The sequence below is a fragment of the Falco punctatus genome (assembly GCF_963210335.1).
Source record: "Falco punctatus genome assembly, chromosome: 8".
In the NCBI taxonomy this organism is placed as follows: Eukaryota; Metazoa; Chordata; class Aves; order Falconiformes; family Falconidae; genus Falco; species Falco punctatus.
The window spans coordinates 30868821-30894791 of NC_137588.1; the positions used below are offsets into that span (position 1 = coordinate 30868821).

At 42.3% G+C, this 25971-nt stretch overlaps 1 protein-coding gene across 7 annotated transcripts in view; it reads right to left on the reverse strand.

Moving 5' to 3' along the window:
• SEMA5B (semaphorin 5B) overlaps positions 1–25971 on the reverse strand; it is a 295424-nt gene that overhangs the window by 100856 nt on the left and 168597 nt on the right. For all 7 annotated transcript variants that reach the window (XM_080399745.1, XM_080399742.1, XM_080399743.1 and 4 more), the window contains one exon: positions 23796–23841. In XM_080399745.1, coding sequence (XP_080255871.1) covers positions 23796–23841 — 46 coding nt within the window. The remainder of the gene's footprint in view (positions 1–23795; positions 23842–25971) is intronic.

Genomic DNA, 25971 nt, shown 5'->3' on the forward strand with positions numbered 1-25971 from the left:
TGTCAGTCAAAAGCAGCACAGCAGACACCTCTGAATCCATGCAGCAATAAAACAACTTTCATGGCATGGGTCATGGAACACAGAGCCTGGATGAAAATGTGACAGACCTGGGTGCCAGGCTACATGCAAATACAGGAGAGGGTACTTTCTCCTTGCTTCTTCCCTACTTGCCACGTGCTTAACCAACCAAGCAAACACTTTTTTTAGGCTGTCAGGACATCAGCAGTTCCTCCCCTTACATCCTTACCAAGAGCTCCTCATGCTACCTCCTTACAAGCTCTCCAGCATCCCTGCCTTCAATCTTCCATCATCTGCTCTTCCAGAAATGCAGTTTCTAACAGTGTTCCCAGCCACTTTGAGGACCTCCTCTACAAACATATGGCCTACGTGCAGAATGGAGGAACACCAGATTTATATGCCATATGAATGAAACAACCAGCTCAGGCCTGCAGCTGCTGTGTAAGACAAGAGTCATGCAAACCACGAGCAGGACTGTCCAGCCACCTGTGCAGACAGGCATGAGAGTACTAGCAACTTTGTCCCTGAACTGAAAATGCAGTTAAACATGCCTTCCTTCAGCCTATTTGCATGGAAACCTGGTTCTCCACATTTCTATTTCTCTTCTTGAGTTCTATGCAGGCAGATTTTCTCAATTAAAAAAAAAAAAAGGGCATCTGTTATTTCTGCATCTTTAGGAAGTCACATGAAGGAGAAGAACCACAACAGAAGTCTTGTGCACCCTGGTGCAACACTGCCCAGTTAGAAATTAACAGAAAGGCACCACAAAGGCTAAGCCCCATGCTTATCTGAATATAAAAATGTCATACTCAGACACAGAAAGGAAGAGTTAACAACTCAAATTACAAGTATCACGGTTTGTTCCCAGTTCAGATGGCAGATCAACAGTTCTCTAGAAATTCTAGCTCGTCATATGCTGTCAAATCAGTTATTCAACACACACTGCTGAGAGAAATTTTCTAGATAGATTTATTTAATCACCTGCACATCCCAGTGTTGGCAACCAAAGTACCTGCCTGTCACTAGCAAGTCCTGTTATCGATAATTATGTGCATCCTCAAATGCTGATGTGAAATCACTTTGACTTCTAGGGACCAGCTTTTACATTCAGGCCAGCAATTTATAATTACTTCATACACCACATATGAATTTAATAGTTTAAGCATACACTAATCCCTGCACTGTACTTGCACAACAGAGGCTGCAGGTTTTTGTGCAAAACCAGAACACTGCTTTAAAACTGAAAAATGAAAACTGGAAGAGAATAGGTTACACGCATGTTTATTGGGTAAATTAAACCCATTCTCAATTTCTAAGGTCTCTTATTACAAACCTATCCACCTGCTACCAACCTCACTTCCATTAAATAAGTACTCCGTGCAAGCTACTGGCAGACTTGCATGCCTGCAGACAGTACCAGAATCACGTTGTTCTCTCCTATGAAGGGAAAATAGTGTAATACGAGAACATAGATTGTGTACATTTGGAAGGAGATGAAAAAAACAAAGTACAGGGTTACTGTGGAAAAAAGCAGGGACTGATTCTGTGAGATGCCCAGCATTTTGTAAAAGGTACCGAGTTCCTCAGGTTTCTGCTAACATCAGCAGAAGCAGCACCTTGTGTTCTAGGCTTGGGTCTGCAGGGATTGCTAATGGTAGAGGCATCCATTTCCATCAACCCTCCACAGTGCCCACAGGAGACTCCTCAATCTGCCCACGGAGTAAGAGGTGATTTTGGTTCTCTGTGCATGCCGTGCAGGGCACCCCAAGCAGAGCCTGCCAGTCACACCGCTGTTCGCTGAGTTATGCATGAGGAGGGAGGGCAGGAGGTGGTGTGATATGACAGTTACTGTGCACTAGAGACCTGAGCTGGCAGAGTAATTTCTTTCCCTGTGTATTTATTTACATCTTCCTTTCCAGTAACTGTACAAGGCACTAGTATGTTCAGAGAAATGTACCTCTGGAAAAAAAACAGACTTACTTTGAAGCTTTGAATTCGGCTTCCTGGATTCCTTATACCAGGCAAAACTTTCTGCATTTCTTATATACATTTACAATTTTTTTTGGATCAGCTCATTTCACTGTAAGGTATGGAAAATTTTCTCCCTGTCTGGGGAAAGAGGAACATGGAAGGACAATGTCTCTGCACTGCATTTAGTATTTACCAATTTTAATGGAAATAAAACACATATCTACATACCCTACCAGACCAGTTTAGTTTAACCACATGCTTAAGGGGTGCAGACCAAGTCCTTCACACAGTGGCTGCTCAGAGGCCAGTTCATTCCTCTACAAGATGTCAGTCTTAATCTTTTCATCCATACTGATGAAGAGATTTCAGACTTCTAAAATATCACCCATAGATTCTTGCTGATAAAGACATAAGTTTATTTCTATGTTTCTATGTACTTTCAGTGTCTACACAAGATAGCACCACTGTAAATCCACCCTTCCCTGGGCAAATTCTACAGCATTTAAAGAGAATGGTAATGCTGGGTCTTACAGCATGTAGAAGAAAAAAAATCTTTGAAAGAAGTTCTATAGGCTGGATCCAGAAAAATCCATGAAAATGTTCTTGTTTAACTTTGGTTTCTATGATCTGTACTATACAAACATTGCTACAACACTTTAGCTATTCCTTCCCTATTTAATCCTCCAGACATCTGCATAAAGATCTGCTGCCTTAGTCTAAAAGTGGAAAGTTAAATTCCCTTTTTGAAGCATTGAGGGACAAGGCACATTTACAGTGCTCTATAAATAACAGCTTATTGAAATCTAACTTCTTAATAACAAAGCACAGTAGCTTAATACACTAGAGGCCATTTCTGAAGTTCCAACACTGGTAATTTATTAAAACTGTGATAAACATGTCTGATAAACAGATAACTAATACCAAAAGAACATAATGCCAAGCTTCAGCAAATAGTTCTGCTACATACTGCAGTATACAAATTACAGATGACTGCTGCACGCAGTGACAGGTATGAGGAATGATCACAGGATTCAGTCAATTCATTGCGGGGGGAGGAGGGGGCTTGAATGAACTGAATTGCATTGTGTTTTATCAAATTATTAATTGATTTCCCTTAAGTGATCTCAGATCCTTTGAGATGTGGTAAAACTCAGGTTGTTTGCTTCATTTAAACTTAAACACCCATAGCGGCTATCAACAGACTGGTCCAGTCACACTGCTCTTCTGGAGTGGCTGGGAAGTCAGCCAGCAGGGGAAGACCTCAAAATGTAACACTTAGAAGATGGAGGCTGGCAAACATCAAAAAAAATTATAACAAAAAACATCAGTGGATTTCTAGTTCCCATAAACTTCATCTCTGAATCAGACCTTCTCTCTATAAACAAAAGTCAGCCTCTTACTATAGTGGGATTGATTTTGGCCTGGCATTTATTGGCCAGTGAACATGATCACTCACTCTGTTCACATCAGAGCGGAAGTGGATGCTACATATTGGCATAGTAAGGATGGAATAATTCATCAGAAAGAAGGGTTTTCTCATTTTAAGAATGGATCTTTAACTCAGCTCCAGATAATACCATCTTCGGATATTCACGTTTCTCTCTCTCACAGACTCCTATCACATCCTTACAAAGAGAAATGCAAATCCGAGGGAAGTTCCTGGCTCACATATTGTACAAAAATTACAGAAATGGTGTACATCTGTACCCAACAGAGAGAGAGAAGAGTTTCCAGGAGGACTGACTATGTACTCTTTGTCTGTTTCATTCTTAAGCCTCACTGATTAGTCAAGTCTGTCCTTCCACCTCACGTTTCCAGACTGTATGCACACCCGGACAGAGCATGGCTGTGATACCTGGCAGAACGCAGCCTCAGCCGCCAAGTATGGGAGCTCTACTTTGAACAAGATATCCCAGCCCAATGAGCTATGCTACATCAGCTGAGTCATGGTAACCCACTCTGCTTATGCTCCTCTCTTATCCCAGGTTCAAGGTAAAATACTGGACAGTTCTGCTGCACAGAAAGCACATCCCAGTAACCCAGCTGCAGCAAGCAGTAAGTGGGTAAGCTCCTGTACCTCTGTCATGTGTCTGTGCCTATAGAGACAACCTGTTTTCAACTGCAAGTGTTAGTTTTTGAGGGAAAGTTCTCAGCTGCTCTGAGTTCTTCTTGGATGGTCAACGCCACTGATTTTCTCTTTCACAGCTTCAAAATCCCTTGTTATTTACTGGCATTATAGGAGCACACAGAGGCATGAACTGAGATTGTGACCCCATATTTCTAGGCAATATACAAACATACTGTGGCAGAGAATTTCTGTCTGAGAGCACTTACAAGCTAAACAGACAACACAGGCACATGGGAGGAAAGGAAAACCAGAAGCACAGAGAGGTCAGCTGAGTAGGACGAGCCAGCGAGCATCTTGGAGGCAGAGATGAGCACTGAACTTCGCTCTCTGGAGGACTAAAAACTTTCCTGGCTAGCACAAAACAAGTTCTTCGACAGCATTTTTTTGCTAGTATCACAAAATGCATCCACTGCATCGGTGGTGCACAGGGGGAGAGAATTTAGATACTAGAACAATGGGCAAGATGCTGCAAATCCTGCCTTCTTTCCAACTTCTTGGGGCAAGGCCAGTCTCATGTACAAAAGCAAATTTAAGTTTTGGTGCCTTCAACTTCCATTTTTCCTGCAGGACATTCCATTAAACAACATAAGGTCTGTAAATCAGACACTCCACTCTCTCTGCAGCGTCAGGTAGGAATTTACAACTCCAGACCATACATTTCCTTATCTGAAAAGAGCATTGTATGAGGCTTAACAGATCACAGTTTCTGCAGTATACTCAAATGGAAAGCACTGTAGAAGTACAAGGTTTTATTATTAAAGACAATTGTCTAAAGCTTTAGTAAAGAACATTTAATACCAAGTACTAGAACTGAAGTGGTGTTTTCTAAAATAAACAATAAAGATAGTCACATCCAGGTTACAACCTGTACTTTTTTTCAGCTCTTTGGGAATTTTAGTGTACAATGTATTATTGAGCAGCCAAGTCAACCTTCAGGAGGTACTGTCAAGTTAAAATTCACATCTGAAGCAAACAGATTGACTTGCCAGTGCTTTAAGCACACTTTCAGTAACCGTGGTGTAAAACATTCATAACTTGATGCTGAATTCCACACAGAGAAGAATCTGAGCTTTTTTACATAATGGAACTTCGTCATCCAAATTCACAGTTTTCACAGCGCCTGTGAGCCTCTGTCATAGCCCAGGAGTCCTATGCAAGCCCGTGTAGGTACAGTCTTGTCAAAATGCATTATAAGCAAATTATAATAATATACGAAGCATTAGGTAGCAGTGGATGGCAGAGCACAGGGAGGCAACGGAGCATAACCACATAATAGGGAAAGGTCACGGCTCACCAGCCGCATAACTCATTGTGAGATTTTCGTAATCAGAAGAGTTTTAGTATATCAAGGATGCGATTCTTCTGAGACACAAATGGGACACATGGGAGAAAGCAAAAGAAGTCACATTAACCACAGGGGAGAGAGATGCTGGCTTCATGGGTTGATTTAAAGTGGGGTTAGCCTTTTACACGAAGTAATAAGCAGGTCTGTGAAAGACTCTTAAAATTAATAGAAGCAATAACACAATGTAACCAGGATACGTCTGAAGAGAGGGGAATCAGTGGCAGGGTGCAAAGACACTGGTGATCCAGCACCAACAGGAACTATGGATGTCACGGTATACTTGAACAGAAGGGCTTGTGGAAGCCAGGAGTGACGCCCGGATTACAGGTTTTAGCGACAGATCAGATTGCCGTGCTGTCCATAGAGGTAAAGACAGAAGGAGCACACGCTCTGCTGCGGCTGTATGCTGAGCTTAGACTGACAGCTACGTATTTATGCAGCAATGTTAGATGAGCACGCCAACATGGTACTTCGGAAGAAAGATACGGCTCTGAAGAAGAGAGATAAAGATGGCACTGGGTTTCTGTTTCCACTATCTAGTGTTTGTATTTTCATCACTCTATGTAAAGAAAACTGTCAGTCTGTGACAATGATTTAATTTTGCTGATGATCTACTTTATTTTGCTTGAAAGTGCTTAACACTGCAATGAGTTAGTTGCAAGAGCTATATGGGAATGTTTATCTTTTTTTTTTTTTTTTAAAAAAAAAGAACTTAACCCATCAGATATTTCTATCGCTTTTAAGTATGCAAAAGCGTGCACAGGGCCAAATACAGATTGATAGTCTTAGTTAACTGGGACATTTGGCATGCTAGTAAAAAAGGACCTTAAAGCTCTTACCTGTAGCCGGTTTAGAATGAATGACAACACCCAGAACTGGAGAACAGTACAGGGGATGTTGGCGAAGGATGACTTACAGTGTTTCCTACTGCTGAAGATCAAAAGCATATAGAACCTGAGACAAGATTTTTAGCATACTGGGTAATTAACAGCCACAGTGGAATTTGGTTTCTTGCCATGTCACCTTCAGTTTATAGCTTATGACAACAAACATTTACTAAACGTACTGGAGATTACGGAGACATAAGATTATATGATAAATCAATAAAATAGCTAAATAAAGACGTTAACATACACTGAGTCAAAAACGATTAAAGAAAAATTCCACTGCAGTCACGTACGGGTCAGGAATATAATAAGCACAGCACAGCCAATGCACGTGGCAGTGCAGTTGATGCTGGCCAGGTGGGCACCACACAGAACTAATTCTCACCCCACCAACACTGTCTATTCTGTAAAGAACAGGTTTTGTTGTGGTTTGGTTTTTCTTCAGTTGCTACAAACAAGGTACAACAAGCTATTTCTAAGAAGCAAGCCAATGAACAGAGTCACAGCAATGGTTGCCCTTGATAAAGTGGAGGCAATTCTTCCTTTAAGGCCCCTCTACCGCCAGAAGATGTCCATCTCCACCCCTTTATGTTCTTTGGCAGAGTCGCCATTCAGAACTAAATCCCTCCTTCCTCTTTGTAGGCTCCACTGATGGATGTGACAAGACTTCTAAGCAGCCTCCTCTTACTGTTCTGCACAATAATTTCTGGAATAGGAGGTTCAAAACCCTTCCAATGGACCAAGCCCATATTCAGTACAAAATCAATTTACCATGGCTATAGTCTCCTTTGTATTTCTGCATCAAGCAAGGCAATTTTACTCTCCCTCATTTTTCTGCTCTGGGTTTCCTTGCCATTGTGCCTCTTTGAAGCTCACTGCTATGTAGAGATGTTAAGGGTTCTCCACCAGACATTTTTTTTATGTTCCCTCCCCGCCTGCTTCTAAGACAGACTGGACAAATCCTGCACAGTCAACTGAGTGCATTTTTGTGCACCCACATTAATAGTTCAGCTATGAAAAGCAATCTTCCCACATATGCTTCAAACTGAAAATGTAATCACTGAAGCCCATGTGAAACCTCTGTGTATTATCAGCTTTCTGAAGCGGGCAAGTCTTGCATTCTTTATTCCTTTCCAGATTACATCATTGAATATGTGTGTTCAGCATTTATTTGTTTGCTTTGAGAAGGAGCTAAAATAAGTTTGAGGAAATGCCCAATTTGGATCTGATTCGCCTAACAGGCTGAGATTCAGGAATAAAAATCATCACGTCTTGCAGTATTAAAGAGACTAATGAAGAACTCAACATGACATTTTCACTGTTCTGTGCCTCTTGTTTTTCTTAAGGGAAATCACACCTATTGCATTAGGGGGAGCCTAATACTCTATCAGATGACAAACACTGCAATATATTCTCATTAAAATTGTGTAAGAGGTTGAACATGGTTTGAGTCCTGTCTTGGCTTGAAAAAAGGAGGCAGCGTGCAATTAAACGTGTGTGTGATTCAATTTATCCTATCAACATTCTTTTCTGGTTGTGCACTTAAGCTTGGTGTAGTACAAACAAAAGGGAAGACACTGGATTTTTTTTAAGTGAAAGATGCACTATTAAGACCAAACGAAAGCTTTGCCATTACTTTAATTAGCCACAGCCAGTTTTGTGCAAGCCAGAGAGAAGGCTGAAGACAGAGAGCCTGCCTGTACCACGGGAACTTAAACAAAGCCCAACTCTCCCCTCTGCTCTTCCCCATTTTAAAGTAATATTTTTTGAGCCTCAAGGATATGGGGAAAAAATTCTAAATCCTCAGCTAAAAAGGAATCTTTCCCTATTCAGTTCAGCAGATGTATGTCCGTATTTCCATTTGTTTCATATACCTAGAGAAAGGATCCAGATTGCTCTTCCTAGACAGCAGAATTTTGACGTGTGCTGTGGAAGCACATGGAATACTCAGCTGCGCTCTGCTAGGCATTTCTGCTTAAAGCTAAGTGGCATTTCTTGCCCCGTAGAGCCTGAATCTTAGTGTTAAGGTGAAAGACAACATGTGGCTGCAAAAGAGCAGCGAGATGACTGATATTTGACATCAGGGAGTACAGACGGTGCACAGGCAAGTGTCGTGCAAGCTTCCCTGGAGAGTTATCAGCAACACACCCAGATTTTGACCTTTACACTCTATGGGATTTTGTGCTCAGCATCACAAACTGCCAGAAAGTGTCATTTCTGATAAATGACTAATAACCAATAAGTAAGACCTTTCAGGTGTTACCAGGCTGGGTTGGAAGAGGAAGTCAGTGATGAAAGGTACCCCATGTTTCATAAAGCAGACTTCAGTATTATTATTTTTTTATTGTTGTATAGCTATGCTGTGCATTATATATTTGCTTTCCTCTACCAGGTGCCTAACACTCTTGATAAGCTAATTACAACCTTCTGCTTATTTCATGTCAAGCTTAACTCCACAGTCTGAGCCTAGCCTGCAGTTCTGGCATGTTTTTTCCTTAATCTAAGACCATCTGTGCTCCATCAGCAAGGAACACTTAAATACAGAGAAAGTGAAGAACCAACAATGTTGAATTCCCTGCACACTGCCCCCAACTCCTCTCCTCAGCATTTCCAATTAAGCGTGAAGCCAACATCCATCCAGTCCTAAATACCCTGGAAGCCTCTGAGCAGGCTATGGTTATCTACAGATGCAGCAACACTTTTCAGTGGTCAGAGGGGAAATGACAAGCCAGAAAGGACCTGAATCTCTCCATTTTTTTACATCTTTACATCGAAAGCTACACATTTCAAATACCATCACATCACCAGCAACACATGCAGTAGCCGAGTTCAGCACTTGATCAATGTAAATCAAATACTTGTCCCAGAGAAGCACAAGAAGTCAGCTTGGGAAAAAAGTGATGGTGATGATTTAACAAGAATCCAAAAGCTGTTTCTTGAGTCTTATGTTTATTGCTGTAAAATGGAAGTTCATTACAGTTTAAATCAAAACCGGACTGCAGCATTAGGGAAGATGGCTCTCTGCCCCTCTCCTGTCCCACCACTGAAAGTTCAAGTGTTTCTAACCCCTGCTGTCCCCTAGCCACCCAGCCCAGCTGGACACAGTCCCTGCCTGCTGCTGCTGCAAGTGGCCAGAACCCCACTGCAGTGCATAGCCTCAATCCACCTTAGCTTCCTCCTAAGGCTGGGAAACAGATGCCTTCAGGCTCCCTGCTTGGTCTGTCATACAGTTTGCCTTGCTTCTGCCTCCTCTTTTCCAACACCAGACGTCAGCACCTGATGCCATAGCAAGCTCTGCCAAGCTTCATCTCAACAAGGAATTTATTTGCTCCTTCTCCTGCAAGGATGACTCTGATGCAGTGTCTTTTATTCCTTCCTCCCAACTCCTCTGTTGTGCTCTCCAGTCTGCACTCTCCTGCCAACCCAGGATTTATTTTCCAATTTCTTGCAGTTTGAGTCCTGCCCTTACATTCCCCTTGCTACCTGGCTCTTCCCTCACATCCCCTCCAGCATGTTTGCATTCAACCTCTGCCAAGGTCAAAGATTCCACAAATGGGTTTTGAGAATATGCCTTATAATTAAGATGGGGGAATACAAAATGATTCTCCAAAAGGATTAATACAGTATACTTCTTTGTGCTTCTTCTAACTCCTTTTTGTTTTTCAACGCTTTCATATTTATCTTGTATCAGAAAAAAAGTATATTTTTCCACCTCGATCTTAAATCTTCAGTAACTGATCTCACAGCAAAAGCTACTAAATTTGTAACAATTATATTAGCCACATACATTTTTTTCTCCTGTCACTATGTTTACCACTATTATATTTATGAACTATTGATCATTCCTTTCTGCCCTATGCATCAAAATCCTCTCCTCTTAGGCAACTACAGTTTGTCTCTTAATGCTCCCAGGCTAACTTAAGAAATTATTTTTTTTTTTTCATTCTTAATAAATCACCTCTTTGAGCAATCTTGTACCTGTTTCAGATGGCTGCAGCCCTGTTATTCCTTCTTCTTTACATATAAGGAATTAAAACATTCTACTTCAAAAACTTCAAAATCACGATTGTCTCCTGTCTGAAGTGATTAATTAATAATTAAAATAACATATGGAATCTGATCTGGAAATACTTTTGTGTCAAGAATGCAATGAGAACATTTTTTTATTAACCCTCCCCCCAAATACTTTCCAAGCTGGTTTTTTTGAAACAAATTTACAGAATTATTTGTATTTTAGGTATTTTTATCTGAAGGGATACATTTTTATTGTATTTTCCCCCCTAACAGACCCCAACTACACTATTTTTACATTAAGAGGTTTTCATTTAAGAACTTTAGAAAAAAGTAGTGAAAACGGGTCCATTTTAAAGATGTGGACGTGCTGAAGTTACATAATTGCTTACCGAGAAAGCAGAGGCAAAGATAACAACTGCTTAACATTACATGTACTACAAATCAGAATATGACAACTTCGCAGACTCATGATTAAGACAAATTCCCTGTATTTACAAGTGTATATCATCATGTCTAATACTTCAATCTTGAAGAGAAAGCCACATATTTCAAAGCACTTCAAAAGGACAAGTAATGTTATTTCAGCTTCACATGAGGAAAAAAGAAAAGCTCAGACTGAAGATGGCTGGAAACCACCTTACCGCCCCACAGCCATCTACAAGTGAGGCAGCTAGTCCATGCTATCCAAACTCTTCTTACAAAGAATGAAAATAAATACGTGATGTTTCTACATGTGTCCTTCCACTGACTCTCCATGTGCAGCCTCCCCAGTCTCAGAATAGATTAGTCTCTACACAGTCACACTACTGAGAAAAACGTATCAGATAGGCATAACCACGGTGTGGTAACACTTAAATAAAAAATACAAATAAAACACCCCAAAACATTTCAGTGACAGTAGAATACCTGCAAGATAGTTGTTCCTATTGACTGTTCAAGCTGTGGTAGCACCCAGCAACTCATTTATAACCCACAGCCACATCCCTCACCCTCTTCCACCCAACCTTCCTCTCCCGCTGCCTGCTCATTAGCAGGTAACTCACAGCAGTTGTTGCCTGACATTGTTTAGCTGGAAGCTTGTTACTTCTACTGCAGCCCCGAAGAAAGGTTTCTGAGCCTCAAAACTTGCCATCTTTCTCCACAGGGCTGGAGAGGCCATAGGTACAGTCAAGGTTGTGCCTGTTTACTTGTTTGTCCTCTTTGCACATAGGTTGTGCTTTCCTTGAGCTTAGCCTGGGAAAGGTAAGAGAAGTCTTGGAGGCCAGAGCTCTTTGAGGCTCTCAAAGGATTCAGGGGCACTGTGCTTGCTATGCTGAGACAGGACCAATATCCTGTGGGAGCGATGAGCAAACTGTTCCTGTTTCTGCTCCCCAGCTCTGGGTCTCTGGTAACAGATGTGCAGGCCATGTTAGGGACTCTGCTGTGTAGCTCCAGGCTCCAATAATCCCCTCATATTAGTCACTCAGAACGCCTGCATTTAAAAGAAGCTGTAAAACACACATCAGCTAAACTGTTACTAACAGAGAAAAGTAGGTTTATTTATCTAGGGGGAAAAAATGCACACACTGACATGAAATGCATTTACTATAATTTTTTTTTTTCCAAGAGCTCAATAGTTGGTTTTAAAGGAAACATGAGGTCATTCACAGGCCCTTTTAGAGAGATGCAAATCAATAAATGATGATTTTTTTTTAATGCTTTCATTGTATACGACTGGATGCTATCAGGGTCAAAGTTAATCCTCTGCAGAGAGCTAGGGCAAGGGACGTGAATCATTTACATCTCCCATAAGCTCTGCTTTGAGAGTAAAATGTAGATATTTGTCTGTATTCTCAATCTTTAAAAAAACCCAGCTGCTGCTTTTTTGCAGTAATTGGCCTCGATACTCCACTGTTCATCTTGTAAAATACAGTCCTTTGTGTTTCCAGGGATTTCTCTTACTTCTGACTTCCCAGCACATGCAATTCAGCTTCTGCACCAGGGACGGCTCAGGGTGCTGGGTCCCAGGTAGGAAGAACACTTCACTGAACACAGCCCTGAGAAGCAGCAAACTGCAGTGCTGGCTGCAGCAGGGTGCCAGGATCTCTCCCCAGGCTCCACCGATCAGCAGCTCACCACCTCCACAAACCTGGGCTTGCTGAAGGGGGGAGAGACTGTGGGAGGTATCACCTCCTCTCCAGGAGAGCACGAAACAGGAGCTGACTGTGTGAACCCCACATTCCGCATGTGAAACTCAATAGGTTGCTGTTGCCACATGACTGCTCTTAGCAAAGGTGCTGCATTAAGCATGTCCTACATTAGAGCCTTCACTAATGATTGCATCTCAGCACCCTAATTGGGACAGGAGCAGCTAGGAAACACTCTGAGTGCCTTGCAGTAAGCCAGCATTTGCAGCTAGAGAATAAACTTCTCCCATGTCTAAAAATATCCCACATCCCTAAAGTAATAATAAGAAAAAAGCAGCATATTTTCATATAAATCTCAGTTTATATAAATGTCAGTTTAGCTAAGGTGTAGCCTACAACAAGAGGCTGATTTGCCTCTCAGGAACATCTGCAGAGCTGGATTTGTTGACAGCAGCTGCAGATGAACGTGTGTGTCAGGGCACAGGACACCCAGGGTGTAAGTACACACAGATCCCCAAAAGCCTCCTGGAGATGGTGGAGTGGGAAGCAGTCCACACAGAAATAGGGGTAAATGGGCAAACCAAAATACATTTTGCAAAGATACAGAAGCAACATTGGTGACAAGAAATGAGAAGTCCAAGGGAACTTTTTTTATTTTTTATTTTTTCCCTTCCCTTTCTAATGGATGTTTAATGATCCTACTGTAAGTTGCAAGGAATAAGAACATCAGTCTTCATTCCCTACACGCAAAATGCCCGACAGGATTTTATCAAATAAAGAGCCCAATATGCTACTGTTATCAGTAAGTGACTTCAGCAGCTAATTAAATTCTCAGTTTCTGAATCCTGCTCATAATGTTTGCTGATGAAGACCAAAACCCCTGTAGTAATTCTGGTTTTTAGGTGAGGTGAGGCAGGGAAGGAGGGAATGACAACTAACAAATTACCCAGGAAAGTGGGCTAGCAATCCACAGCTGACACTCATCACACAAGCCTCACTTCACTGTCTGAGCGTAACAGGGAAGTTCCCCTCCAGATGTAAATCAGCTCCATGGCCTTCACTGACTCCAGGGAGGCTGCCCTGCTTAATGCAAGTATGAATCCAGACAGGTATAGCTCCTGAACCTCCTGTATATGCTATAGAGGCCTATGTATATGATCCTCCTTGTATGGGTACATAAATATGTATATATAGGTAAAAATACATATTGGAATATATATATCTGAGAATTTCCTTTACCATACTTCAATGCTCACTCACCTCAGAGGGCAATTACATCGATCATAACTAGGCAGTGCAGTCCAAGCCAGTTTAGCAAATCTATGAATGCACATACTGAAATGTATTCTCACTTGGTAGAGCGTGCAGCATGTTCTTAACTCAGTCAAGTCTCAAAGGAAAACAGGCATTTATTTAAAGCTAAACCTGGGCTTAAAAGCTTTGCTGGCTGTAAATGGGCCTCTGAGTTGGGTTCTCTTAGACAGAGAGGATGGTGTATTCAGAAATCACTCAACACTATGGAGTGTGAGAAGAGATTTGCTTTCTCTGCTCTCTGAACTTTAGCTGATGAGTAACATCAGCACAAGGTTGGTTCCCAACAGCATATGCTGTAGCCTATTAAAGAGTACAGTTCCCTGCAGCGAGGAGCTGAAGTGTGTATTTGGAGGATGAAGTGTGGCCTTCAGACATGTATACCTCCTGTCTGACATGCCTTGTTTTCTTCCCCGTCTCCCATTCCAGGTAGAAATTTCTCTTTTAGATTCTGGGAAGGGAGATCTGCACCTGAAAGTCACAATCTAGCCCCTGATCAGTCATTTTTAGGAAAGATGTATTCAGGGAGTAGATTTTATTTGGGAACCTGAAACCATAAGATTAAAAAGCTGAATTTGCCAGAAAGTTTGTTCAGCCAATATAAGCTTTATTATGGAATAGCTTTAAACCTCTAGGCTGAGAGTGAGAGGTTTTAGGTGCAGCTTTGGAAGGTGATTTATGAATAGATTTATATGTTAATCTGTTAATAAAAAAAGTAGCGTACTGATAAAATATGTGACAATCATAACTCAGCTATGAGCCACATATTAAAGACTGCATCTGCTCTAGTAGAGGTTTTGATTATGTTTTTAAATGAGGGAACTGCATTGGCCTAAAAATAAAAAAAATAAGTGCTTTATCTAGAAATATGCACCATATAATTCAAAGATGTATCTGGGAATCTGCAAAAAACCAAATAATAAACTTCTTTTAAGAAAACTACTTCTGGAAAGTGAAGCTTATTCCTAAATATTTCAAAATGGAGGTCCTGTCAGGCAGCTCAGCGGTACATAGAGATAGGCAAAGTATTCTCACTCTTTCCCAAAATTACTTCCCAAACTGGATTTTAAATTGGATGATAATCTTGACACTCCAACTAGATTGAAGAAATAAATATCTTCAGCGAAGTTAGGTCAGCTTCTGAGCACCCAAGGGTTTGTGCTGCATATCAATGCCTAGTTTCCTCATGATTTTTGAAAGGAAATTTTGAAAAATGGGAATGGCTCTGGCTCAAGGATATTTCTGCAAGTAAATCTGAAATACAATACTTTTACCTCTTTTTATTGACAAAACTCACAGCACTTTATAAAGGAGTGCTATATCCCTATTTCACACGCGAGCAAACACCAGGCAGATAAACTGAGCAGATTAACTTTCCCTCAGGCGCCTGCAGGCAGAGCCAGCAGTACAAATTCGGGCCCTCCAAGCCCCATCTGGTGCCTATCCAGCATCTCTTGGGGATGTAAGATTTATCTATTATTTGTACGTTTTCTGATGAGCACCAGGGCTTTGGGAACATATTCTGAATCCTTAAAATTTCCCAGTGAAGTATTTTCATCAGGAAAGATTACTTGAGTGACAATTTGTGCTGCAAACTGTATTACTTCACTGCTCCCTGTTGGTTTTGTTTATCATATATTATCCAACTATACGGACAAAAACCAAGTTAAACTCTGCCACCTCTCCTCACACTTCTATACACTTGCAGAGCATATCTTTCATCAGCACACATAAATGTGGCACTACTGAGCCCTAAATAAGTAGAAAATAATGCATTTAATGCTCAGTTTGTTTCAAAGTGCAAAATATGAAACCTGTTCCATTTGTTGCTATGTGACATATTGAGGACTGATAGGCAAGTTTTATTATTATTAACTATACTTTGTTGATACGTACTGTTGATTTACCAGTGATTACGCCACAGAGTTAAAAGATGCCTCCAGGGAGCAGCAGGGAAGGAAGTGTGTCTTTAGGAGCAGCTGTGCAGTTTAAGAGCTTCACTTCTGTAGCAGGAATGTCTCTGCTACTTGGATTGAGGGAAGAAAAACTGGACTAACACCGTGCTTACTGGAGATGCACCGGATACATAGCTGCAGTTCATCTGCTACAGGACTATACAGAAACATTTTGTCCCTATTTCAGGTTTAAAAAAATGCCCATTGCAAAGCCCCACAATATCAGCAGAAAGAAATTGATTTCAATAAGCTTCAGATCAAGTCTTAAGAGCTGATGCTGCCTAAGCACGATGTTAACTTCAAGCTTGGGTTCAAGTTTTATGCCACCAGTAGGACTGAGAAGTTAAAGTTTTGCCCCAATGACTTGGTAAGATCCTCCAAAAGCCCACATGAATACAGGTACCTTTATTTAAAAATTTGGAGCAAATTTTGAAAAACAAATAAAGTCATGTGTTTTGTAGCATTTTCATGTTTTGCAGTGGGGTAATGATAGATCTGCAATTGGAGACCTAGATCCTGGCAGCCCATGCGGTACTGGACACCGTGTAACTCCACAGGCAATCCTACCAAATTCAGGGTTATGACTATCAAAGAACTAACATGCTCTGTCTCTGAACTTAGCCCTCACTTAATTATTGTCCTCAGGAAAAAATATTATATTATTAACTAAAGCATATCTTAATCTCAAAATTTTTGTCTTTTTTAACAGATGAAATAACATAATGTCTCCCAAATAGTTTTGCAATAGCCAAACCCATTTTTTCTTTCCTATTCTGCTAAAATAGTTTGTTTTTAAGAAAGGGAACACATACAGACTCTTGAAATATTTTAAGTACTATTAACCTGATATAACTGGTGTGCATACAAACCTCACAGGGTTGCTTAGAAAGTTTTTCACAAGAGATCTTCCATTAAAACAAATAATTGAAATCAAAACATTTTATGAAATTCTAACATTTTCTAGTAAACTTACCAGATGAGAGTCCAGGAGGGAACCTTGGATCCAGAGGCAAAATTTTTGTCACAAACATAAAGGAAAGGAAAAAAGATGCCCCAAACAAACCAGGTCAATCGCTTGAGATGAGAAAAATGCACATTCAAATCCTCTCTCTTGATGCTTCGAAAATAACTTGACCCAGAATATTTGCATCCCAAAGTAACCATGGGTCTATCACCTTCTATTTCAAATTTTACAAAAACACCAAAAAGTCTTGTTTCCATCTCAGCACAAAAAGGATGGAAATACTGTCATCTCAAAAAGGTTGGAAAAATAAATTCCCACTCAATTAAATTGAGAACAATAAGTTCCAGGTAAAAATCAGTGTGAACAGGGGGTAGGCACTGGGATTTATGAAATGCCTGCCAAGTAGCCTGCTTTTAACGCACACCAGAGAACAGCTTTCCTTACTATGAAATCCTAATCAGCATCATGCCTTTTTAAAAATTTGCTCAAAGGCTTATGTTTTTAAAATGACCCTTCCACCTACTCTATTAATTACAAACTCCAGTATAAAAGTGACTTTTCTATGGCCTGAATGTGAAAACTGCAGATTAGGAGCTAAACTTGTTTCAGACCCATGCATAAATTAAACAGTATATGCACCAAGTGCACATAATTTAAAAAATGTGTTCTATAAAATGTCTAATAGAATCATAGAATCATTTAGGTTGAAAAAGAACTTTGAGGTCATCAAGTCCAACTGTTAACCCAGGATTGCCATGTCCACCACTAAACTGTGCCTCTAAGCACCGCACCTCTACATTTTTTAAACATCCCCAGGGATGGTGATTCCACCACCTCCCTGGGCAGCCTGTTCCAATGCTTGACCACACCTTCAGTGAAGAAATTTTTCCTAATCTCCAATCTAAACCTTCCCTGGTACAGCTTAAGGCTGTTTCCTCTTATCCTGTCCTTGTTATCTGGGAGAAGAGACCAACACCCACCTTGCTACAGCCTCCTTTCAGGCAATTTTAGAGAGCATTAAGATCCACCTGAATCTCCTCCAGGCTAAACAACCCCAGTTCCCTCAGCTGCTCCTCATAAGACTTGTGCTCCAGACCCTTCCCCAGCTCCGTTGCCCATCTCTGGACACGCTCCAGCACCTCCATGTCCCTGCTGTAGCGAGGGGCCCAAAACTGAACCCAGGATTTGAGGTGGGGCCTCACCAGTGCCCAGTACAGGGGGACAGTCACTGCCCTGGTCCTGCTGGCCACACTGTTTCAGATACAAGCCAGGATGCTGTTGGCCACCTTGGCCACCTGGGCACACTGCTGGCTCACGTTCAGCCGGCTGTCGACCAGCACCCCCAGGCCCTTTTCCTCCAGGCACTTCCCAGCCCCCTGCCCCCAGCCCGTAGCGCTGCGGGGGGTTGCTGTGACCCACGGGCAGGACCCGGCACTGAGCCCTGTTGAACCTCATACAACTGACCTGGGCCCATCGGTCCAGCCTGTCCCGATCCCTCTGCAGAGCCTCCTGCCCTCTGCACATCAACACCCCCCAGCCTGGTGTCACCTGCAAACTGACGGAGGGAGCACTCGATCCCCTTGCCCAGATCATCGATGAAGACATTAACCAGGACCGGCCCCACCACTGAGCCCTGGGCAGCACCACGTGTGCCCGGCCACCAGCGGGATGTGACTCCATTCCCCACCACCCTGGGCTGGGCCGCCCAGCCAGCTTTAACCCAGCACAGAGCACCCCCGCCCAAGCCAGGAGCAGCCAGTTTCCCTGGGTGAATGCTGTGGGAGATGGTGTCACAGGCTTTACTAAGGTCCAGGTAGGCAACATCCACAGCCTTTCCCTCATCCACTAGGCGGGTCACCTTGTCACAGGTGGAGATCAAGGTTCATCAAGCAGGACGTGCCTTTCATAAACCCATGCTGGCTGGGCCTGATCCCCTGGTGTTGTCCTGTGTGTGCCGTGTGATGTGCTCAGGATGATCTGCTCCATAACCTTCCCTGGCACCGAGGTCAGGCTGACAGGCCTGTAGTTCCCTGGATCCTCCTTCCTGCTCTTCTTGTAGGTGAGCATCTCATTGTCTAGCCTGCAGTCTACTGGGACCTCCCCAGTGAGGCAGGACTGATGATAAATGATGGAGAGTGGCTCAGTGACCACTTCCACCAGCTCCCTCAGCACCCTCGGGTGGATCCATCTGGCCCCATAAACGTGTGCATGTCTAAGTGGAGCAGCAGGTCACTGACCATTTCCTCCTGTGCTGTGGGGACTTCATTCTGCTCCTCCTCATCCCTGTCTTCCAGCTCAGGGGCTGAGTACCCTGAGGGCAACCAATCTTTTTATGAAAGGCTGAGGCAAAGGCAGCATCAAGTACCTCAGTGTTCTCCTCATCCTCTGTGGCAACGTTCCCCCCTGCATCCAATAAAGGACGGAGATTATGCTTGGCCCTCCTTTTGTTTCTAATTTATTTGTAAAAACATTTTTTTTATCTTTTATGGCAGTTGCCGGCCTGAGTTCTAGCTGCGCTTTTGCCTCTCTAATCTTCACCCTGCATAGCTTTGCAATGTCCTTATAGACCTCCAGTGGTGTCTGCCCATTCTTCCAGTCGTGCTAAATTCTCCTTTTCTCCGCAAGTTCCAGCCAAAGCTCTCTGCTCAGCCAGGACAGTCTTCTCCCCCGCCAGCTTGTCTTTTGGCACATGGGGATGGCCTGCTCCTGCACCTTAAAGACTACCTTCTTGAATAATGTCCAGCCTCCCTGGACCCCTTGGCCCTTCAGAACTATCTCCCAAGGGACTATGTCCACCAGGCTCTTAAACAGGACAAAGTCAGCCCTCCAGAAGTCCAAGGCAGCGGTTCTGTTAACCCACCTCCTTGCTTTTGCAAGAATAAGAAAGTCTATCATCTCATGATCGCTACACCCAAGACGTCCTCCAACCATCACATGACCCACCAGTCCTTCCCTGCTTGTAAAGAGCAGGTTGAACGGGGCATCTCCTCTGGTTGGCTCACTGTGTCAGAAATTTATCTTCCACAAACTCCAGGAACCTCCGAGACCATTTCCTACCCACTGTGTTGTATTCCCAGTGGACATCTGCTAAGCTGAAGTCCCCCATGAGAACAAGGACTAGTGATCTTGATACCTCTCCCATTTGCTTTTAGAATATTTCTTCTGCCTCTTCATCATGGTCGGGCAGTCTATAACAGACCCCCACCAGGATATCCACCTTGTTGACTCTCCCCCTGATTCTAACCCATAAACACAACCCTGTCATCACCATCATTCATCTCTGGGCCTGACATACAGGGCTACCCCACTGCCTCTCCTTCCTTCTCTATCCCTTCTGAAGAGTTTGTAGCCATCCATTGCAGCACTCCAGTCATGTAAGTTATCCCACCATGATACTTAGAGCTTACAATGCATACTAGAGGACCATTTAAAGACAGAGATGAAACATGTTTCAGGGATTTTGTTTAAAAGAGGTGCTAAAACATTTATGGAAGAGTATCCATTTTAAAACTATGTTTCTTGACTGCTGCAGGAATTTGAATGCTACATGCCAAAGTTTCCAAAATTAACAAGTGCTTTTGGATACACCACCTGGGACATGTCAAGATGCTGATTTTCAGAAATTCTTTAACAAAGAGTCTTGATTTTGGCAAGAAAGACAGGTGGACAAAATCACAGGTGACCCCCAAAATACCTTACCCTTAATTTTCTTCTGGATATTGACATTCAGCCAAAAACATTTCTCACCCCCACCCCCACCCCCAAAAAAAAAAAATAACCACCACCAAAGCTTCTTATGCAACCAAAACTCATTTGGTGAAAGGTTTCTCAGGTCCCAAATGGAATTTCTGAAACATTTCAGAAACAGAGAAAGGAAGAAAAAAATCTCAGAGAACTTAAAACATTTTGTTCTGCTGGGTAGGAAACTAACTTGTTCTGCTTCAGTTTCTGCTCCTAGTTCTCATGTAGAAGCTCAGCACTACAGTCTTGGAGAAACAACCTCAGCAGAATCAACAGAAAAATCGAAGTGAGAAAAAAACTGCAGCCCATGGTAGAGCAGCTGAGAGCTAAGAAAGGGAAAGAAATGATGCCTTTATAATATGGTCCAACAGCTGACATACTAAAATCTACCTCTCTTCCTCACCTTCCCTGAAATCGCAACTGTTCTACAGGGTAATGCGATCTTTTTACACACCTCTTTTCTAGTAATTTGCCCATATAATGCTAAATTTTGTATTTTAGCCTACTGCAATTCCAAGACAGTAACTTCCTCTCCAGACTACATGGAGTGGCTACATGATACTTCAGAGTGTTCTTTGCTGTAGAGATTACAAAATTAAGTTTACACTAATGGCAATCCAACACAGATTTAGGAGTAAATCCGTAACTTTAGTTTCTGGAACTGAAGACTTCTAAAATGTATTTTCAGGAGTGACAGTTTCACAAAATGATCCTTGAAGCTGATGGAGAACTGTTCCTCGTTTTAATTGATTTTGCATTGGGCTTGAATAAAAGGCCTCCACAGTCATTCAACAGGTATAAGGAAAAAGCACAGTGTTTAAAGTCTGGGAGCTAAAACCTTTCTAAAATCAGACAGTAACAACATGCTTAACACTGACTTTGTAAACATGCAATATTCATAAAGGGGATTATAATCCAGAAAAAGAAGAATTTATTCCCATTGGAAAGGAATGAATAAAGTAACGCTGCGATGAAAAACATTATGGCCTGCTCAATGGCAGGAAAGATTAATTTTCTGGTTAAAACCAGATAATTGTCAGGAAAACATGCATTAGGTAGAGTGAGCTAGTCAGTCTACCCATTACAGAATGAGAGACTAAAGTACTGAATTTGCTGTGCTCGTACCAGTGGCACAGTGATATTGCTCCTGCGAGGTGCTGTTGCCACCCTTGCTAAAAGGACAATTAAGAGCCATCTCCTTCACAGAACACCCTGGCCTCCTCTCCTTTCCATGACAACTGTGGGGCTGAAATGCGCTCTTGCCTTTTCCGACAGAGACAGTGCAGCCTAAGGAAATAGCTAATTGCACAAGACCACTCAGTGTAAAACAGCTTTAAATTCCAGCTAACCCTGCCGTAGAGAGGTATATTCCTCACGCTGCCAGGCTTTGCCCCGCAACCAGCACATCCTGCTGTCTCTGTAGATTGTGCTTCTTGTGTTTCTGCCCTCGCCTCATGGAAGCACAAATGCAAGGGAGCAGACATCTGTCAGCACACTCTTGCACCTTGAAGCAGATTTAGCACCACTGGCAACCTGAAGAGTAAGTCCCATGAGCAGAAATAAACCTGAAGAGTAAGTCCCATGAGCAGAAATAAACAAGACCACAGTCTCAAGATGAAAAGCTACCCCTGAATCAGGCCTGACAAGATCCACACTGTATTTTATTTACAAGCAAAGAGGAGATACAAACCAACACAAATTAGCACAAATTACTTCCTAAACTGCACTCTCACCCCCTATAGAACTAACTGCAAATTCCTTGCATTTCTTGTCTCAGTTTCTCATCTGATCTTTAAAATGGTGCACAGCAAAGGGAAGGTGGGAGGGGGTGCCTCTAAGCCACATCATGTGCTTTATGGAAACAAGCCAAGCAGCTACTTAGGCAACCATTAGGTCGGGAAACAATCGCTTCCATCATTCCCAACACGTGTGTCAACATAATTCCATGCTCTCTTTGTCATGCAAAAAGTCTTGGCAAAGTGACCGGATACACCCAGAAAGCAGGAGCAAACTAAGCTCATTATGTTAACCGGAGATCCCACAGCATCCTCCAGTGCCATAGAAGGAGACTTCCCATGTTCCGCAGTGTAGGAAAGGGAACTCACTGCACTGAAAAGGCCCAAGCCAAGCCTGACTTCAGCAGTGTATAAGGGAGATTCACAATTGGGTTTTGTGGGAGGGGATCCCTTGTCTGACAAGCACAAGAGGCTGAGTCAGGCAGTGAGATAACAGGCATTGCAGAAGGTATGACACCTCGTATAACTACAGAGACTTCCCTCTCCTGTGTGCTCGCTGGAAGCCTTCCAGCCATGCTAATACAGCTCTGCAAAGGGAAACTACTGCCAAATGGGAGTATCAGCTTCTCTAACTCTTTATTGTTGTCATTGGTAACTCCAGACTTTGTTTTCCTTTTAAAGGACGATTCAATGCATTTTACAACCATTAAACATCTTTTCTTCTCTCCAGCTATACTTGTAACTCTTTCTAACAGCAAAAGGCTTGTGCACATCAGAATGGCTGGCAGTACTACACTAATGGCTTCTTTACGTGGTCAGGTACAGGAGGAAGGCCCTTCAGGCTGCCTGAAAAATGCTGAATACATCTTTGGTGCTCTAGCAACTGTAGAAGATGGTAAATATCCCACGGCGTAAGTATTTATTTATTTAATGACAAGCAGTTGGGGTTTTCACCAATCTTTGCTGCATGTTTCAATTCCATATTCAGTGCAGCGGGAGGAAAGTCCTCATCCTGCTGGGTATTTGCAAGCCCTTTCAAACTTCAGCTGCTTTACCTCCATTCTGCCATGGGTAACATACATTTTTCAACCCATTTTGCCTCTTGAATGCTTTCAAGTCCAGTCCTAGGTTTAGCAACGCATTCAGCGAAAACAGCTCCCTCAGCCATCCATGTTCACAAAGGCCAACAATGGCTAAAAATGAGGATGGACACGAATAGTAAAAGCTTCTCCTACATGTTGCTGACATCTCCTCTAATGAAAGCCATGGATTTCTAATGATTGTTGTGTTTAAGCCTGTATCAGTCACACTACATGCTTTGTTCCTTAAGATGCCGTATTTTTGGCAGATCCCATTACCACCCAAACACTCAAGAATCAAGAGTAGAGAGCGCTGTCCAAATGGGCAAGAGTAAGAAAAGCCCTTCCCCCAGCATTATCGTTGGACTGGGAATATGCATCTGATTCTGACTTCATCTTCTCCCTGCTCCATCACTCAGGGAAAATTTACACTATACAGCCTTCTGAAAATATGCATCAAATATTACAGAACACTCATTAGCAGGTCAAATAAAACAAAAAGAGTAAAAAGTGAACATACCTGAATAAGAGAAATGTTGTGTAGACTAAGTCTGAAGAGGTAGTTCCTGCATGAACAAGCAGAGAAATTACAAACTGTTAGGCTACCAACGAAGGAAAAGAAAAGTTATAAAAGCAAGTCATAGTTTTTGGTCATTCATTTCTAGGACCAACAAGTTTTGCTTGGACTCCTCTCCACAGAATGTGAAAATAGATACATGCCCCTTGTTCATCAGTGTCTTAGTGGACCTTGTAACAAAGTTCCAAGCACATCTGGAATAAAATATTCCAGAACCCGTAAGAACCACAATGAAATCTCAACAACACAGGGGCTGTTTGAAAACCCTCAAAGGGCTTTAGTTGAAATCCTGATGGGCTGCACGCATGTTTTTCTCTGCATTCTGAGAAAACTGGGGTTGGACAGAATCCAGCTGGAGCAAATCTGACTTCTGTAGTATGCTCCTCCTATGTCCTTGTGGGCACTCCCATTCAGGGCTTTGTGGAAAAGAAGAGGACAGATACTTCTCAGCAGAATCTCTCTGCACAGAAAACCAGCAGGGAAGTCAAAGCAGTGACTGCAGCTACTCCCAGTCCTTCTGTAATCACAGCTCCACAGGCAAAGTGAGGGAATTCTAGACAGAAGTCACTGCAGGATGACATACCACACATCAGCAGAGCTCCAGTAACACTCCTTCTGCATGTTCATATCCCATCACAAATAGGAGGGAACACACATTTGCATAAACATGTATTGTCGAGGCTTAGTTAACAGGATTTATCTCACATTTTTGCTTGCTAAGACAATGCAGTTACGAGGAATCAGCTGACATATTAAGCCATACAGACTTGATTGTGTGCTTGAGGGTCTGGGCCACATCTTACTTCATATTTTTGCATCCCACCTGTCAGGGATTCTAAAGAACTGTGATCCTTTTCCAGTATCCCTGTCATCACTGTCTCCCAGAGAAGACACATTTATAACAGGTGAACTGTGTTTTTGGAGGTAGCTCAGTTTAAATAGTAAAAAGTGTAGCTTTGATGATACAGCTTTATTTGCTCAAGAAGTTCCAGTATACAGACATTCCCCTACCTAGCAAAAATGTAAGTTCCAGTCTTAGGTCAGTGAAATCAGAGAAGTGAGTGGAAAGCTGCTATAGTGATGAGAAGGTCCTTCAGGACTCTTCTGAAGAGCCTTGTTTAGGGTCTGTAGTCAGCAGCAAACTCTGCCCAAGCCAAGAAAGTAATTCAAACTTCGATATATGAGAGATTCGTATTGGGTCACAATGACTACTACAAGGCTTGAGCAACTTTTCCTTCTTCTGTTATCTCTCACTTGTATATCACCTAAGTCATAATCATAGAGTTGCCTGTATATCAAAAGGTCTCAACTGCTGCTGTTTGTCAGTAAAGGATGGGAGCAGGGATAATAGGGAACTCAGGAAGTCAAACTCCTGGTACCGAATCATCAGTTGATGTAGCTCTGATTTGCACCATCCTATTCTACACTGTGACTGGTTGCCCAGAGAAGAATGGGACCCATTAGCAACATCTGAACAAAATGTATCAGTAATTATTATACCTCCTCTAAGTACACAGAGAAGTGTGCACACACACACACATACACACACACCCCCCCCCGTGTGCAAACACACACACACAAATAAAAAATCTCCATCTTCTTTCCCAGTCCTATCATGGGACATCCAGCAGTTGTTTTGTACAGTCTGAAACCCTATTCTGCCTCAAAGGGCTGCATACTTTCCCAGGGAATTTGTTATTAACTCTTTAGCATCAGTTACAGACTTAAATATTATGTCCTGCAGATGCATGCAGCAGACCAGAGGCACTAAGCTTACACACAGCTAAAATTTCAAAATTGAGATAAATACTCACCCAGTGACTGATCTGACAGCTCCCTTGGAAAAGCAAATGCTACTCTCACCAAAATATTGATGCAACTCCAGGACATGAGATATCATGGAATAAACCTTCTCCTGAAGAAGTTAAGCATGTCACTGGCCTCCAATCTTACAACACCCTAAGGAGAAAGTTCTCCAAACTAGGGACTTGAAGTTGCTATCCTGTTGCTAAGCATGCTATTTAAATGCATTGATTTTGGAAGTCCTATAATGCAGATTTCAGCTCCTTGTTTTAGTCTTGTAAAAAGCTGGACAGTTTGACTGAGTAATAAATTTTAA